This window comes from Mesoplodon bidens (assembly GCF_964165515.1).
Source record: "Mesoplodon bidens genome assembly, chromosome: 8".
Classification (NCBI taxonomy): Eukaryota; Metazoa; Chordata; class Mammalia; order Artiodactyla; family Ziphiidae; genus Mesoplodon; species Mesoplodon bidens.
In genome coordinates, this window is record NC_138165.1 from 16,113,357 (window position 1) to 16,132,204 (window position 18,848).

Sequence of the window (18,848 nt, forward strand, 5' to 3'; positions counted from 1 at the left end):
GGATGCTCACTTTTAGAAGGCAGCCACTGTGCTGTGAAGAAGCTCAGGGCACACAGAGAGGTCATACAGAGGTGTTCACGCCCCAGCTAAGGTCTCAGGTATCAGTCATACAAGCTGAGTAAGCCTTCAAATGATTTTAGCCTCCAGCTTTGCATCTTCCAGCTGAGGCCCAACAAATGCAGCAGGGATAAATCATCCCTGTTGGATCTGTGACTCACAGAATCCCTGAGGATAATAAATACGCCACTAAGTTTGGGGGTAATTTCTTATGCAGTCCTAATAACTGGAACAGGTTGGTTCTACAGAACTCTGCCTTATCACACAGCCTACTGCTATACAGGTGTACCAAAGTAAAAATAAAAAGAAAATTTAGGCAAAAAATCCTCATAGGTTGGTGAAATCAATCCATGTAGTACAGATACTACACCTTTTAAAGTATTAATGGAAACAAGTTTTGGTGAATTGATGATGAACTTAGGGCATGAGGGAGACAATTCCATAGGCTGGCTACAGTAAAAAGAATGGCTGTGTAAACAGAACCTGAAGCTGAAGCAACACTTATGGGCTTACCTCACTCCTATGTCCACAACAGAGAAAGAGAAAGAGAAAAAACTCATGAAGTTGTATCAACTCCTTTAGTACCACATTTTCTCTCAGGAAAATATAAAGGAAAAATTTTGATGAGATAAACACCAGATGGAAAAAAAGCAGGCTTTGGCAACAATGAATATTTGATCTGTGGTACAGAAATCTTTTAGGGAAAGCAATGCCTGCAACAGATAAGACGTTACAAATCATCCGCCGGTAGTCTCCAAAGGAAACTAAGTGGTTTTCCTTCCTGGTGAACAGAGATGCTGGTGAGCCTAGCAGCTGCCAACAATGTGGATTTCTGAGACTTAAAGGTACTTAATGGACATGAGAGAATAACTAGCAGAGGTTCAAGCTCCCCTACTAGTTTGCAGCCTATCATGAACCACTGCACAGGCTGTAAGCTACATAACTAGGGAACCATTCATGTAGATTAAAATAATCAGCATCTGTAATAAAAGTGCAAAGCAACTCAGACACTCTGAATGATTCCAGCCCTGACACTCAGAGGAATAAACATACTACATATCCAACAGTCAGTTTCTCATATTGTTCCTCTTAAGTTTTTTGATATCCTAAAATAATAGTAGAGAAAGTTTCTAGTAATAAACTCAACTCAATTAGAACTGATATTTAAATATATTGGGACTTCCCTGGTGGTCCAGTGGTAAAGAATCCTCCTTACAATGCAGGGGACACAGCTTCGATCCCTGATCGAGGAACTGAGATCCCACAGGCCACAGGGCAACTAAGCCTGTGCACCTCAACTACTGAGCTCTCGCACCTCAACTGGAGAGCCCGCATGCCACAAACTACAGAGCCCAGGCACTCTGGAACCTGCGCGCCATAACTACAGAAGCGCGTGGCCCACAACTAGAGAAGAGAAAACCCTCATGCCACAAGTAGAGAGAAGCCCACGCACCACAATGAAAGAGCCCACATGCCTCAACAAAGATCCCGTGTGCCAGCAACTAAGACCCGACGCAGCCAAAAATAAATTAAATAAATAAATAATAAATCTCTTTTAAAATCAATAAATATATCAATATAATATATATTAAAAGATCTAAATATAAACAAAAATAAAATAAATATGCTAAATATATGTCTTCCTATAAGAGTAATTAAATAGCACATTGATTTCCACACTGAAAAATACAATACTATTATCAACTAAAGTGCCCAACAGGAAAATTATGCTAGATGCAAAATACAGCATAAACATAATGTGTGGAGAGAACATTTAAGATTTCTTCTCTTAGCAACTTTCAAGTATAGAACACAGTACTGCTGCCATTCGTCACCACGCTGCACATTAGCTCCCAGAACTTATTCATCTCATAACTGGACGTTTGTCCCCTTTGACCAACATCTCCCCATTTCCCCCATCCCTCGGCCCCTGCCAACCACCATTCTGAGTTCAGCTTTTCTAGATTCCACGTATGAGTGAAATCATACTGTATTTGTCTTTCTCTGTCTGACTTATTTCACTTAGCATGATGCCAAGGTCCATCCATGTTGTCACAAAAGGCAGGATTTCAGAAGATCAATATTTTATACTACTTCAAGATTTCGAAGTCTAGAAATACCTGCGTAACACAGCAGAAAACAGATGAAGGTATTATCCTGGAGATGTGGAAATGAGGAATGAACAATTCCAGTTTCAACATGGACTATATATTACATACTATTATTTTCATAATATTAAATTTTGGGGTGTGATAATGATATAGCTGTAATTTATGAGATCCTGAGGCTGCTGAAACACAGGTGAAGTGTACCACCTACTTTCAGAAGGGTCAGAAAACACACACAGAGAAAAAGAAAGATAAAGGAAATGAGCAAAATGTTAACAACAGGTCAATCTAGGAAAAGGGTAGGTGGGTATTCATGACACTAGTCTCTCCCCTTTCTGTAGGTGTGGAATCATTTAAATAAAAAAGAGGAATGCCTTTGCATATATCAAGACATGTTCACAGCAACATTACTGATAAGAGCCCAGGGTGGACAGGATCCAAATATACACAAACGATAAACTGGACAAATAAATGGAGATAAATAAATGGATAAGTAAACTGTGGTGTCCTCATACAAGAGAGTACTACACAGCAATGAAAATGAACCAACTACTGCTAACACAGCACACAGGTGAAACTCACAATGCTGAGCAAATAAAGCTGGACACAGGTAGGATGAACAAACATTTGTTGAATAAATGTTTCAGATAAGGCTCAGATAAGATCAGCGCTGCTATTTATCTTTGTTAAGCAAAAATTTTCTTCACAGACAGTAGAATAAGATCACAGTGGGAATGTATAAATTATTTATGAGAACAACATTCCTTTCCCGCACCCTCAAGCACATTTATAAAAACCACCTACATACTATTGACCTGCTCCACTAATAATGCGCTGCTGGTTTGCAAACCCCTTCAAAGACCTTGAATTAGAATGTGTATTTTTGATAGTTACAAAACCAAACTAACAAGACTTTTTCCTCTTTGAAGAAGGCTTTCCAAACTGTACTACGATTGAACAATTTTAGTTTTAAAATTTAATCTAAATTCAGATTTATAACCAGATTATTAAAATTTAAAAAGACATAAAATACTTACATTAACTTTGAAAGCCTGTACAGTGTTATCCAGAAGAAGGATGTTGCAAACCACCTCTGTATGCAGTCTATCTCGGGCCAACTCTGATGCTCGTACATTGTAGGTTCTGCCAGCAGGCAATCGGAAACGTGAGGTCATTACTGTCCACACAAGGTCTAAGTTGAAAAAAAAAATTAACTAAATAAAGGGACAGCTGAAGATACAAATTATTTATATAAAAAGGTACAAAGTTATTACATATTTTTCAATTAACCTTAAGTAAAAAGCAGTTACAAATTTTGAAACACCTGGATAGGAACTGTAGGTATAAAAGAAGATACCATATATAGTTCATCATGTAAACTAAAATTACAATTGCCTGGAAGAGGAGCTTTGTTTTGAACTGTCCATTAAGAAGACAATACACAAATTGCGGAGGTAGCCATATTCCAATTCAAAATATATAAATTTAGGAGCAGCCAAAAAGGAGGAAGGAAAATATGCTACCTCAGGAAGCCGGGCATTACTCATTGATGCAAGCATTAAAAAGACACGAGGACGGCAACAGGAGGGAAGGTTATTCACCTCTGAAGGGCCTTTCCTTTTATTCAAGCTTAAGATTTGGGGGAAACATGGGAGCTTATTAGTTGGGATTTGTTTTTTTAATATAACAATACCCTTTCATTTTAACTATCCTCAAACGAAAACTAATTCTAATAGAACTATTCTTAGGAAAACAAAAACAAAATAGAAAACTTAAGACTACAGATCTTTGTTTCTCAATTTTTTAACCTAAGAGGGAACAAAGACTGCTTATTAAAAAAAAAAAAAAACAGGTATCACATCATTTTCAGCAACAAGTGACGTTAAGACAATGAAGATGTAACTTTGAAGTTCTGAAAGAAAATTATTTGAAACAGAATTATGTTCCCCCCAAATCAGCATTCATGTGAAAGAATAAAGTTACAGACATTTTCAGACATTCAAAAATTCGAAGTTTAAAATCCATAAAACTTCCCTCTAAAAGACAACTGGGGGACTCTCCTGGTGGCGCAGTGGTTAAGACTCCGCGCTCTCAATGCAGGTAGCCTTGGTTCGATCCCTGGTCCAGGAACTAGATCCCACATGCGTGCCGCAACTATGAGTTCACATGCCACAACCAAGGAGACTGCCTGCCGTAACCAAGGAGCCCGCCCGCCACAACTAAGACCTGCCACAACCAAATAAATAAATAAATATTTTTTAAAAAATAAAAATAATAAGACAACTGGATAAAGGAAACAAACTACACTACAAACACAACTATATAGAATTTTAAAATATAAGTAAGCAATAAGTACTAAGAAATAATAAGTAAAAATTAATAATAAAAAGAAATAGCAATTCAAATACATGGTATTCAGTAACTGCAGTTGACATCGTACTGTTCACATCAAAAGGATTCAAGCTAAAAGTAAATGTCAATGTTACATACGTATAAAAATCGTATAGGGGAAAATAGCTTTGGCATGTTGACAGAGAGGGGCTAGCCAAGTAAAATTCACCAATTAAAAGACAGTGATTGGCAGTTTCCAGTTCCACAAGTAAAGAGCTCAGGAAGTCCCCACTCCATCCTAACAAGTAAAAAAAAAGCAGAACAGAATGGAAAATCAGCAACCCTTCTTGGATCCATAAGAGAGGACACAGGGCAAACTGCTGTCCCAAAGACTGGAGAGACAGGTGAAGACAAAGTGTCACAGCTTATGGGAGTAGAGACTTCAAGTCTCTACTTGAAACTGCCACGGAAACCAGTACATGAGTAGGAGAGCCTGAATCCAGCTGATGATTTGCTAGAAGCTCAATGTGGACAATTCCAAGAGTTTTTTAAAAACTCCAGGGGGCCAGTCATAGCAGGCCTCACACAATATTGTGAGACTGACCTCCAGGAGCTCCGTCAGATTCCCACAGTAAATATCAGAGAAAAATACCCGAACTTCCCACAAGGGGTGGGATGGTGGAGGTGGGGGACACAAGACCATTATGAAATACAGTTGACCCTTGAACAACACAGGTTTGAACTGCAAGGGTCCACTTGTACGTGGATTCTTTTCAATAAATACAGTACTGCATGATTCACAGTTGGTTGAACCCATGGGTAAAGAGGACTGATTATGAGACTGAGCATTGGTGGATTTTGCTATCTGCAGTAGGTCTTGGAACCAATCCCCCATGGATCCCGTGGGACGACTCTCCATGATTTTTCAACTTCGTGCGGGGTCAGCACCCTGAACCCCCAGGTTGTCCAAGGGTCAGCTGTACACCAGAGCACTCTGTTCTCCTTAACAAGGGCTGTTCTTAGGAGAAAACTAGTTAACCAAAACCTAACTGACCTGGGGCAAGGAAAATACTCAATTCCAGCTGACTCTAGCCTTCTAGAGGGAGAAGGGAAATACCCAAGTCCAGCCCACACTAGCCATCCTGTCCCCCTAAAAGGGGAGAAAAAACTGAGAAATACTTGTGTAGTTCATAGTCCAGAGGCGTACGCTCACTAAAATACTGAAACCTAACCACAAGACTACAGAATGCTTCCTTTCCCCCCCATTACTAAAGGCCTATTTACTGAAGTTCCTCTTACCAATATATATAATGTCTGCCTATTGAGAAAATTTTATAAAGTACACCAAAAGGGGGGAAAAAACACAACGTGAAGAAACAGGGCAAGCATCAGAACCAGACCGGAAGGTGTGCTAGAATGACCACACAGGGAATTGAAAACAACTACGATTAATAATATGCTAAAGGCTATAATAGGCAGAATGCAAGAATAGATGGGCAGGGCTTCCCTGGTGGCACAGTGGTTGAGAGTCCGCCTGCCGATGCAGGGGACACGGGTTCGTGCCCCGGTCCGGGAAGATCCCACATGCCGCAGAGCGGCTGGGCCCGTGAGCCATGGCCGCTGAGCCTGCGCATCCGGAGCCTGTGCTCCGCAACGGCAGAGGCCACAACAGTGAGAGGCCCGTGCACCGCAAAAAAAAAAAAAAAAAAAAAAAAAAAAGATGGGCAATGCAAGCAAAGAGAAGAAAATCCTAAGAAAGAACTAAAAAGGAACATTACAGGTAAAAAACACTGCAACACATATGAAAAATGCCTTTCATGGGCTTATTAGGAGACAGACTCTATGAGCTAGAGGATGTATCAATAAAACCCCCAGAAACCAAAAGCAAAAAGAACAAAGACTGAAAAAAACAAAACAGAATACCCAAGGACTGTGGGACAAATACAAATGATGTAACATATGTGTAAGAAGAATGTAAATTGGTGCAGCCACCAATAGATATATTGGGCATAGATATATGCCCAGGAGTGGGACTGCTGGATCATATCATAGTTCTATTTTTAGTTCTTTAAGGGACCTCCACACTGTTTTCCATAGTGGCTGCACCGATTTACATTCCCACCAACAAGAGAGAAAAAAACACAAACAAAACCCCCACAAGAACCAAACCCAAGACCAAAAACCCTATACTTAGCCGTATCCTTTAAAACTACAGAAAATCAAAGATAAAGAAGACAGAGGAAAAATCACCTTAGCTATAGAGGAGCAAATATAAGAATTACATCTGACTTCTCAACCAAGCAAGAAAGAAGACAGTGGGGTGAGATACTTAAAATGCTGAGGAAAAAACCCCTCAACCTACAATTCTGTGCCCTGCAACATTATCTTTCAAAAGAGAAAGACGAATACTTTCTCAAACAAAAGTTTAAAAATAGAGGGAATCTGTTGCCAGTGGACCTTTGAAAGATATGTTAAAAGAAGTTCTTTAGAGATATAAAGAAAATAATATAGATCAGAACTCAGACTTAACCAAGTGAAAGCCCTTAAAACAAAGACTGGGCCCTTCCTGAAGTGAAAGGAATTCTGCTGCAGGCTTTAAAGACATTATCTGTCATGCAGCAAGAGGGCCCGTGACAGGGCCATGTGGCAAGGAAGCACAGGGCCTCTGTGGGCTGACAGTCAACAAGGGACTGAAGACCTCAACTTCCCAAGCTGCCGCAGTCCAGTCGACACCTAGCTTGCAACTTTGTCACCTCCAACCAAGCTGTGCTCATACACCTAACCCACAAAAACTGGGAGAAAATAAATGTGTGTTGCCTTAAGCTGTAAATTAACTTTAAAAGAATGGAGAAATCTGCATTGCTCAGCCCAATTACAGAAATGCACTATCTGTTCTAAATATTTAATACTCTCAAATATGGATTGTCACAAGATGTTGGTATCCTATTATTTACAATAAAACCTTTTTAATTTAGACCCTGCTGAGAGCTTTAAATAATTTTATTTGATTATTTGGTTTGATGTTAACCTCTAACCACTGAGGAAAAGCTAAACTCATCAAATAGTAATCTTTAAGTTCTTTAAAATTTTATTTATCTACAGTTGGTTTATAGTAATGTATTAGTTTCAGGTGTACAGCTTCAGATTCTTTTCCACTATAGGTTATTTCAAGATACTGAATATAGGTCCCTGTGCTATACAGTAAATCCTTGTTGTTTATCTATCCTATATGTATTAGTTTGTATCTGCTAATCTCAAACTCCTAATTTATTCCTCCCCCACCTTCCCCTTTGGTAACCATAAGTTAGTTTCCTACGTCTGTGAGGCTGTTTCTATTTTGTAAATAAGTTGATTTATATGATTTTTTTAGACTCCAAATATGAGCGATATATTATTTGTGTTTCTCTGACTTACTTCACTTTGTATGATGATCTCTAGGTCCATCCATGTTGCTACAAACAGCAATATTTCATTCTTTTTTATGGCTGAGTAATATTCCATTGTATATATATATATATACACACACCACTTCTTTACCCATTCATCTGTCGATGGACACTTAGGTTGCTTCCATGTCTTGGCTATTGTAAATAGTTCTGCTATGAACACTAGGGTGCATATATCTTTTCAAATTACAGCTTTCTCTAGATATATGCCCAGGAGTGCGACTGCTGGATCATATGGTAATTCTATTTTTAGTTTTTTAAGGGACCTCCATACTGTTCTCCATAGTGGCTGCACCAATTACATTCCCACCAACAGTGTAAGAGGGTTCCCTTTTCCCCACACCCTCTCCAGCATTTAAGTAATCTTTAAATTTTAAAAAAATTTCTTGAAAAAAAAAAAACTTAGAAGAATAAACTGAGTTTTACACTCATGTATGTGAAATATATATTTTCCATTAAAAAACACTAAGAATAATTTCTAAGTAGATTACCAGTAGATTCATTCATATATTCATCCAGTCATTCAACAAAAATTTGTTGTCTGTGCCAGGCACTGATCTAAGTACAGCTGGGATGAAAAAGAGGATGACCAAAAACAAACCCCCAAAACTGCGGGAGTGGGGTGTTTGTTCACAAAGGGTTTTGAGAAGCTCCAACAGATGCCTGGGAATCCAGAAGGCCGTCAGCATGTGAGAACTATGCACGTGCCCAGGAAAGAGCTGAAACAGCCCTAATCTCTCACTTTTTGATAACCTTGAAGCTCTGCAAAAACAAGATGTGAAGGCTAAAGCAGGGCTGTAAAGCCTTGAAAGCCCCATCAGCAAAGGTTGGAAAACTTAGTGGTTCGAGGTATGTAAGAAAATCTGTCCACTCATTAGCTGACTGCTAAGTCAACTGAGCAAAAAGAGTGCAGCAACACAATGACATACAGATTTTATAAAATTAGTTCAGGAAGGCCACTAAACAAACTAAATAATCAAAGCAGCACTAAATAAACAAACAGTAACAAAAACAAAAAGAGCAACAATAACAGACCAGGGAGGAAGGAATCTGATTTCTAGAGTTGATAAAACATTATTTTAAAAGTACAGAATTCAACATGCAAAATTCCAAAAGTGTAAATACAAAACAAAGAAAAAAGCACGATAGAATGACCTACATACAGGAGAGAAAGAGAAAAAAAAAAAAAAGGAGTTCAATAGAAACTGTGCCTGAGGAAGCTCACACAGTGAACTTACTCAACAAAAATCAAGGGTTATAAATATGTTAAATAAAATAAACCGCAACTACAGAACCAAAAGAGAGCTGAGAACAATATCACACCAAATGGAGAATATAAATAAAAACACAGAAATTACTTTTTAGACAAGCAATTCAGAATTCTGTAATTAAAAAGTAAAATAACTGAAATTTAAAATAGAAGGGCTTAACAGATTTGAGCTAATATAATAAAGAGTTAGCAAACTTGAAGATAAATCAATTGAAGGATTTCCCTACTGGTCCAGTGGCTAAGGCTCTGTGCTCCCAAGGCAGGGGGCTCAGGTTCAATACCTGGTCAGGGAACTAGATCCCACATGCCACAACTAAGAGTTTGCATGCCACAACTAAAAGAGTCTGCATGCCACAACTAAGGATCCCGCATGTCACAACGGAAGATCCCACATGCTGCAACTAAAATATCCTGCATGCAGCAACGGAGATCCTGAGTGCCGCAACTAAGATGTGGCGCAGTCAACTAAAAAAAAAAATAAATATTTAAAAAAAAATTTTTTTTAAGGTAAGTCAATTGAGAATATACAGTTTGAGGAACAGAAAGAACAACGAATGAGGAAAAATGAGAACAGCCTGAGACCTGAAAGACACCATCAAGCATATCAACATATTCATAATGGAAGTTTCAGAAAGTCAACAGAAAAGGGGGCAGAGAGAATATTTGAAGAAATAATGGCATATAAGTCCCCAAATTTGACTTAAAAAAAAAAAAAATCACATCCGAGAAACCAAATAACTTCCAAACAGATAAACTCAAAGAGATCCGCATCTAGACACACAGTAGTCAAACTGTTAGAAACCAAAGAAAAAGAACATCTTGAAAGCAGCAAGGGAAGAGTGACTCATCACCTACAAGTGATCCTCAATTATACTAATAGACAGTATCTAATTAGGAAAGGTGAAGGTCAGAAGGCAGAGGACGACACATCCACGTTACTAACTGAGAATGACTATCAAGAAGAATTTAATATCCTGCAGAACAATACTTAAAATAAAGGAGAACTAAGATAGTCCAAAAGGTAAACAAAATGAACTTGTCACGAGCAGATCTATATTAGAAAAAAATTAAAGATGAAATGAAAGTATGTTAGATAATAACTAAAATCCGTAAGAAGAAATAAAGACTACCAGTAAGGGTAACTACATGGCTAAATGTAAACAACAGTACAAATTTATTTTGTATTTGTAACTCTTTTTTAATCTATGGAACTTAAAAGACAACTGCATAAAGCAATATTTATAGCACTGTGTTGACGGGCTTATACTGTATAAAGATGTAATTTGTATATGACAATAGTACAAAAGAAGGAGAAGGAAAAGTGAACCGTATAGGAGCAGTTTCTATGTGATGTTGAAATTAAACTTGTATTTATCCCCAACTATATGGTTATAAAGTAAACCCCCAGAGAAACAACAGTTGACCCTTAACAACATGGGCCTGAACCATGTAGGTCCACTCATATGTGAATATGTTTCAACAAATATACAGCTGGCTCTCCATATCCACAGATGTGGAACCCCAACTGTAAAGGACTTCAACATCCATGGATTTCAGCATCTGCAGAGGCTCCTGGAACAAATCTCCCACAGAAACAGAGGTACAACTATTCTAAGAAATAAACTCAAAGTAAAAATAAACAACAGAATTAAAATGACAGGCTAGAACATATCTAGTTAAAATAAAAGAAGGTAAGACGGAGGAATAGAGAAAAATGGAACAAAAGACATAAGAAAACTAGCAAAACGGCACTATCTTATCAATAACAACGTTACATATAAATGGACTCAAAACTCAAATCAAAACACACAGATTGGGGCTTCCCCGGTGGCGCAGTGGTTGAGAGTCCGCCTGCCGATGCGGGGGACATGGGTTCGTGCCCCGGTCCGGGAAGATCCCACATGCCGGGGAGCGGCTGGGCCCGTGAGCCATGGCCGCTGAGCCTGCACGTCCGGAGCCTGTGCTCCACAATGGGAGAGGCCACGGCAGTGAGAGGCCCGCGTACCGCAAAAAAAAAAAAAAAAAACCACACAGATTGGCAGAATAGATCCTTTTTTAAACCCTGCTTCATTTATCTGCTCTCTACAAAAGACACATTTCAGATTCAAAGACACAAACAAATTGAATGTAAAAGAATGTAAAAAGATATACTACAAGAATAGTAACAACAGAAAGCTAGAATGACTATTAAAATCGGTCTGGTTGGAACTAAGACACAAATTCAGCAAAGTTGGAGAATACAAACTTAACTCAAAAAATCAGGTGGATTTCCATACACTAGCAATTAATGATCCAGAAAGGAATGTAAGAAAATAAATCCACTTACAATAAAACCAAAAATAATAAAATACTTAGAAATGAATTTGACTAAGGAGGCAAAAGATTTCTAGAGTGACAACTACAAAACATTGAGGCAAATAAATTAAAGAAGATACAGATGAATAAACATCCTGTGGGAGGAGATATAGCAGATACCACGACTCTTGAGTGCTGAGCATAACTCCCCCACGTGAACGCATCAAAAACACACCTACATGCCGATCAATTCCCACTAAAAGCAAATGAGACTGGCAAAAAGACTCTTCTACAACGAGGCTGTAAAGAAAGAGCCACGTGGGCTTGTGTAGGAGGGAGGAGAAGCAATCAGGTTAGGAGCTACACCCCTAGGAGGGGACACAGAAGGAGAGACTACAGGCTTGGAGACCCTGCCGGAGGAGCGAGCTCTTTGAATCACACACTGGGCACTTCAACCCTGGGGTCCAACACCACTTAGCTGGTGTGAAAACCAGTGGGACTTACAGGAGGTCTGTAAGAAATCGAGACTCCATTTGTGAAGAGCACACACACGCTTACTGACTCCCGGGAACAAGGTGGAGGAAGAAGACTGAAACCACCCAGGGCTCCGGAAAGTTTCTCTTGACCAGCCCAGGGCATGCCCCAACCCACACCAAGCACCCGCTCCAGCCCCTCCAGCTCCAGCAGCAGTGTGAGGGCTGCCATCGCGAAGGGCAGTGCACACCCGGCAGGGGACAAAGTGGCTTGCACAAGACACTGCATCTGAATAGGGAGGGAGCGGCCACTGCTGCCACTAACAGAGACATCAGACGGGGAACTGTCTTGAGCTCTGACTGGCACCACCCTGGCACAGCCCTGGCCTGCACCAGCCCCTCTTGCTCCAGGGCTGTTCCCCTCTGGGATGAACGTGCCACTGCTGAGAGGGGAGAGCGCTCACACTGAAAGGGAACGGAACCACCTTGCACCCAAACTTCAGGGCTTCTGCTCCAGCATGTTGGGAGCCTACCCCGTGCCAAACAGGGCGGTGACAACCACTGAGCACAGAAGCTCTGGATCAAACCTGGCTCTAGCTCCAGCACCTCCATCTCCAGCCCCACCTCCTTCCAAGGTGACAGCTGCGAGTCCACCCTGAGGTGTGACCTGTGCTCACTTCAGATCCAGCTCTCCTACCAAAGCCACTGAGTGTCTGCAGGCTGTACAGGGACACTCCCACCCAAGTCTACTCCTTCAAGACTGCGACAGATAATGTGTTTCACGTGATTTCACAGACAGAGAAAGTTAACCAAAATGAGAAGACAGAGAAATTTGTTTCAAATGAAAGAACAAGAAAAAAAAAAACACCTGTAAAAAAACCTAATGAAAGGGCTTCCCTGGTGGCACAGTGGTTGGGAATCTGCCTGCTAATGCAGGGGACATGGGTTCGAGCCCTGGTCTGGGAGGATCCCACGGAGCAGCTAGGCCCATGAGCCACAACTACTGAGCCTGCACGTCTGGAGCCTGTGCTCCGCAACAAGAGAGGCCAAGATAGTGAGAGGCCTGCGTACCGCAATGAAGAACGGCCCCTGCTTGCCACAACTGGAGAAAGCCCTCGCACAGAGACGAAGACCCAGCACAGCAAAAATAAATAAATTAATTAATAAACTCCTACCCCCAACATCTTAAAAAAAAAAAAAAAACCTAATGAAAGAGAAATAACTTACCAGATAAAGAGTTCAAAGCATTCATAGTAAAAATGCTGCCTGAAAAGAACAGATGAAGACAGTGAGAAATTTTACAAGGAACTAGAAAATATAAAGAAGAATCAGAGCTGAAGAATATAATAAATGAAATGAAAAACACACTAGAGGAATTAACAGCAGACTGGGTGATACAGAAGAATGCATAAGCATTCTGAAAGATAGAATAATGAAAATCACCCAATCAGAATAGCAAAAACAAAAACAATCTTTTAAAAAATGAGGGCAGTTTAAGGGACCTCTAAAATAACATCAAGCATATACTATTCACATTATAGAGGTCCCAAGGGAGAAGAGAGAAAAAAGGGTTGAAAAATATTTGATGAAATTATGGTTGAAAAATTCCTGAACCTGAAGAAGGAAACAGATATCCAGGTACAGGAAGCACAGAGTCCCAAACAAGATATACCCAAAGAGACCCATACCAAGACATATCATAGTAAAATGGCAAAAGTTAAAGATAAAGAGAGAATTCTAAAGGCAGCAAGAAAAAAATAGACAGTCACATACAAGGGAACCCCCATAAGGTTACAAGCTGATTTTTCTGCAGAAATTCTGCAGGCCAGAGGAAATAGCATGATATATTTAAAGTGCAAAAAGGGGAAAACCTACAACTTAGGATACTCTACTCAGCCAGAGTATCATTCAGAACTGAAGAAGAGATAAAGAATTTCTCAGACAAGCAAAAACTAAAAGAACTCATCAATACTAAACTGACCCTAAAAGAAGTGGTGAAGGGCCTTCTTTAAAGAGAAAAGAAAAGGCTACAACAAGAAGAATTTATAGGAAAGGAGAAACCCCACTAGAAAAGCCAAATATTTAGTAAAGGTTGTGGATCAAGCACTTAAATAAGCTAGTATGAAAATTAAAAAACAAAAATTATAAAATCAACCATAACTACAATGAACAGTTCAGGGATAAACACGAAGATGTAAAATATGACATCAAAAAACACAAAATGTGGGGAAAGGGAGTAAAAAATGTAGATCTTCTAGAATGTGTTTGAATTTAAATGATTGTCAGTTTAAAACAAGTAGATATAGTTATAGGTCAACATATATGAACCCCATGGTAGCCATAATTCAAAAACCTACAATAGATACAGAAAAACAGAGTGAAAGGAACACAAGTATACCACTAAATAAAATCACTGAATCACAAGGGAAGAAACTAAAAGAAGAACAGAGAATAACTACAAGAACAAGCAGAAAACAAGGAAAAAAAAGTCAATAAGTACTTATTGATCAATAATCACTTTAGGGGCTTCCCTGGTGGCGCAGTGGTTGAGAGTCCGCCTGCCAATGCAGGGGACACGGGTTCGTGCCCCGGTTTGGGAAGATCCCACATGCCGCAGAGCGGCTGGGTCTGTGAGCCGTGGCCGCTGAGCCTGCGCATCCGGAGCCTGTGCTCCTCAACGGGAGAGGCCACAACAGTGAGAGGCCCGTGTACCGCAAAAAAAAAAATAAATAAAATAAAATAATCACTTTAAATGTCAACGGAATAAAGCTCCAATCAAGGGGTTCCCGGGTCGCACAGTGGTTGAGAATCCGCCTGCCAATGCAGGGGACACGGGTTTGAGCCCTGGTCCAGGAAGATTCCACATGCTGCAGAGCAACGAAGCCCATGCGCCACAACTACTGAGCCTGCGCTTTAGAGCCCGCGAGCCACAACTACTGAGCCCACGTGCCACAACTACTGAAGCCCGCGCACCTAGAGCCTGTGCTCCGCAACGAGAAGCCACTGCGATGAGAAGCCCACGCACTGCAACGAAGAGTAGCCCCCGCTTGCAGCAACTAGAGAAAGCCCGCACGCAGCAACAAAGACCCAATGCAGCCAAAAATAAATAAATAAATAATTAAGTAGCTCCAATCAAAAGACATGAGGTGGCTGATTAGATTAAAATGACCCATCTATATGCTGCTTACAAGAGACTCACTTCAGAGCTAACGACTGAAAGTGAGGGGATGGAAAAAGGTATTCCAAGCAAATGGAAATGAAAAGAAAGCTGGTGAAACTGGACTTTAAAATAGTCTATAACAAAAGATGAAGAAGGGCATTACATAACGATAAATCAACACAGGAGAATATAACATTCATTAACATATATGCACTGACATAGGAGCACCTAAATGGATAAAGCAAATATTAACAGACATAAAGGGAGAAACTGACAATAATACAATAACAGTAGGGGACTGTAACACCCAACTTGCATCAATGGACAGATCATCCAGACAGAAAATTAGTAAAGAAACAGTGGTCTTAAATGACACATTAGACCAGTTGGACTTAATAGATATCTATAGGACATTCCATCTGAAAACATCAGAATATACATTATTTTCAAGTGCACATGGAACATTCTCCAGGATAGATCACATGCTAGGCCACAAAACAAGTCTCAACAAATTTAAGAGGACAGAAATTATAGCATGCATTTTTTCTGACCAAAACGGTATGAAACTACAAACCAATTACAGGGCGGGAAAATGGGAAAACACAAACACGTGGACACTAAACACATGCTACTAAAAAACTACTGGGTCAATGAAGAAGTGAAAGAGGAAACCAGAAAATATTTGGAGAGAAATGAAAATAAAAACACAACTTTCGAAAATCTATGGGACACAGCAAAAGCAGTTCTAAGAAGGAAGTTTAGAGTGATACAGGCCTACCTCAGGAAACAAAACAAAACATCTCAAATAAACAACCTAACTTACCATTTAAAGGAATCAGAAAAAGAACAAAGTCGAAAGACAACAGAAGGAAGGAAATAATAAAGATCACAGAAATAAATAAATGGAGACCAAAACAAAAAACAATAGAAAACATCAATGAAACCAAAAGCTGAATTTTTGAAAAGATAAAAAAAATTGATAAGCCTTTAGCCAGGCTCATCAAGAAAAGAGAGCCTAAATAAAATAAGAAATGAAAGAGGAAAAATTACAACTGATCTCAGAGATACAAAAAAAACATAAGAAAATACTACAAACATTTACATACCAACGAATTGGACAACCTAGAAGAAATGGATAAATTTCTAGAAACATACAATCTTCCAAGACTGAACCAATCCAAACATACCAATCACTAGTAGTGAAACTGAATTAGTAATTTAAAAACTCCCAGCAAACAAAAGTCTAGGACTGAATGGCTTCACAGAGGAATTCTACCAAACATGTAAGAACAGCTAACAACTACCATCTCAAAATATTCCAAAAAACTGAAGTAGAGGGAATACTCCCTCCCAAATTCATTCCATGAGGATACCATTACCCTAATAACAAATCCAAATAAAGACACTACAAAAAAAGAAAATTACAGGTCAATATCTCTGGTGAATACAGATGCAAAAATCCTTAACAAAATATTAGCAAACCGAAATCAACAATACATAAAAAGGATCACACACCATGATCAAGTAGGACTCATTCCAGGGATGCAAGGATGATGGTTCAATATCTACAAATTAATCAGTGTAATACACCACATTAACAAAAGGAAGGGGGAAAAATCACATGATCATCTCAACAGACACAGAAAGAGCATATGACAAAATTCAACATCCATTCATGATAAAAACTAATCTAAGTTGGTATAGAGGGAACATACCTCAACATAATAAAGGCTATTTATGACAAACCCACAGCTAATATACTCAGTGATGAGGGATATGGGATTAAGAGATACCAACTACTGCATATAAATAGATAAGCAACAAGGATATACTGTATAGCACAGAGAATTATACTCATTATCTTGTAATAACCTATAATGGAGTACAATCTGCAAATATACCAAATCACTATTATGCTGTACGCCTGAAACTAACACAATACTGTAAACCAGTTATACTTCAAATAAAATTTTTTTCAAAAAAATTAAAATTTATATATATTTGCTATCTCTGTCCACTATTAGAACCTAGAAGCAATAGTCCAGTAACACTGAACGTACATAATGCCCTATATACTACTACACACTAAAAGAAACGAGGACTTTGTGGGAGAAAAGGCCGATTCCAGAGAAGATACAAGGTCAGGCTAAATCTCTTGTGCTGGTAAGTAAAGAAGTCCTCAAAATCTGATGGGAACAAATAAAAAAACATGAGAGGCAGTTAAAAGGGGCTCCCACCAGTTAAATGAGACAACTTAAGTTTTAAGATAAATAGTAACAAAAATAGATAATACTCTGAATAAAACAAAAATCCATAGGTCTAAACTGATACTAACTTTTTTAAGTCAGGGAAGGGAAAACTCTTCTTTGTAGCATAATGTCAAATGATAAATGTAGAATAACACAAATAGAAAATTGTCATTTTACAACTACCATAACTGATTTAGGCAAGAATCATCAATGAGGGCTTCCCTGGTGGCGCAGTGGTTGAGAGCCCGCCTGCCGATGCAGGGGACACGGTTCGTGCCCCGGTCCGGGAAGATCCCACATGCCGCAGAGCGGCTGGGCCCGTGAGCCTTGGCCGTTGAGCCTGCGCGTCCAGAGCCTGTGCTCCGCAACGGGAGAGGCCACAACAGCGCGAGGCCCACATACCGCAAAAAAAAAAAAAAAAAGAATCATCAATGAATGATAAAATCACTGGGTGAAAGCTTATTGAGGAACAAGATACACACATAATCTCAAAGTATTTTTCCACTGATTACTTAATTACAAAGGGTGAAAAGTATCCCTACAATGGAGAAATCTATCAAATCCCACCTTAACCAAATGATCATATTTAACCTCACCAAAACTACCATCATAGGCACCATGATGTTACACACTGAGACTACAACTCCTATGTAATATTCCTGCCAAAAATGTTTAACCTGAATCTGATTATGAAAAAAATAAAACAATCAGACAAATCCAAATTGAGGGAGACTGTACAAAACAACTGGCCTGGATTCTTCAAAAGTGTGAGGGGGATGAGGAAAAAGGGAGAAGAAAGAGTTTAGAAGAAGGCTGGGGAAGCAGTGTAGATTAAAAGAGACATAACAACGCAATGCAACGTGTAGTCATTGATCCAATCATGAATCAGAAAAAAAAAAGTCAAATCTATATCTGTATCTATATCTATGGGACTTGTTTGGACAACTGGAGAAATTTGAACATGGAATGTATTTCAGATTATAGCACAATGTCAATGTACTATAATATAGTGTCAATGTTAAATTCCCTGAGTGTGATGATCATGTGGTTATACAGGAGAATGTGTTTATTTCTAGAAGATGCATATTTGCATGCTGAAGCATTTAGAGGTAAAGTGTTATGATCATGATGTCTGCAACCTTCAAACAGTTCAGGAATGTTTAATATATAAACACAGAGAGAGATAAAGCAAAGTAGCAAAACGTTGGCAATTGGTGAATCTATATGAAGGGTACATAGGTGTTCAGTATACTGTTCTTGCTACTTTTCTGTAAGCTTGAAATTTTTCAAAATAAAAAGCTGTGAGGAAAGAGTAAAAAAATTCCTTTCAAATTCTGTTTTCACACTTAAAAGAAGCAGATAAAAACAAAACCTTTGTTATCCAAAATTATGAAGCAATTAACCACTCACAAAAAGTTTTCAGGATAACTGACAATCCCTTACCATTATCATTTTGTAT

General features: G+C 39.1%; 1 protein-coding gene across 2 annotated transcripts in view; it reads right to left on the bottom strand.

Annotated features, from left to right (window-relative positions):
* PTPN4 (protein tyrosine phosphatase non-receptor type 4) overlaps positions 1-18,848 on the bottom strand; it is a 183,426-nt gene that overhangs the window by 145,495 nt on the left and 19,083 nt on the right. For both annotated transcript variants that reach the window (XM_081242821.1, XM_081242820.1), the window contains exon 2: positions 3,203-3,357. In XM_081242821.1, coding sequence (XP_081098947.1) covers positions 3,203-3,340 — 138 coding nt within the window. In that variant the 5' untranslated portion in view covers positions 3,341-3,357. The remainder of the gene's footprint in view (positions 1-3,202; positions 3,358-18,848) is intronic.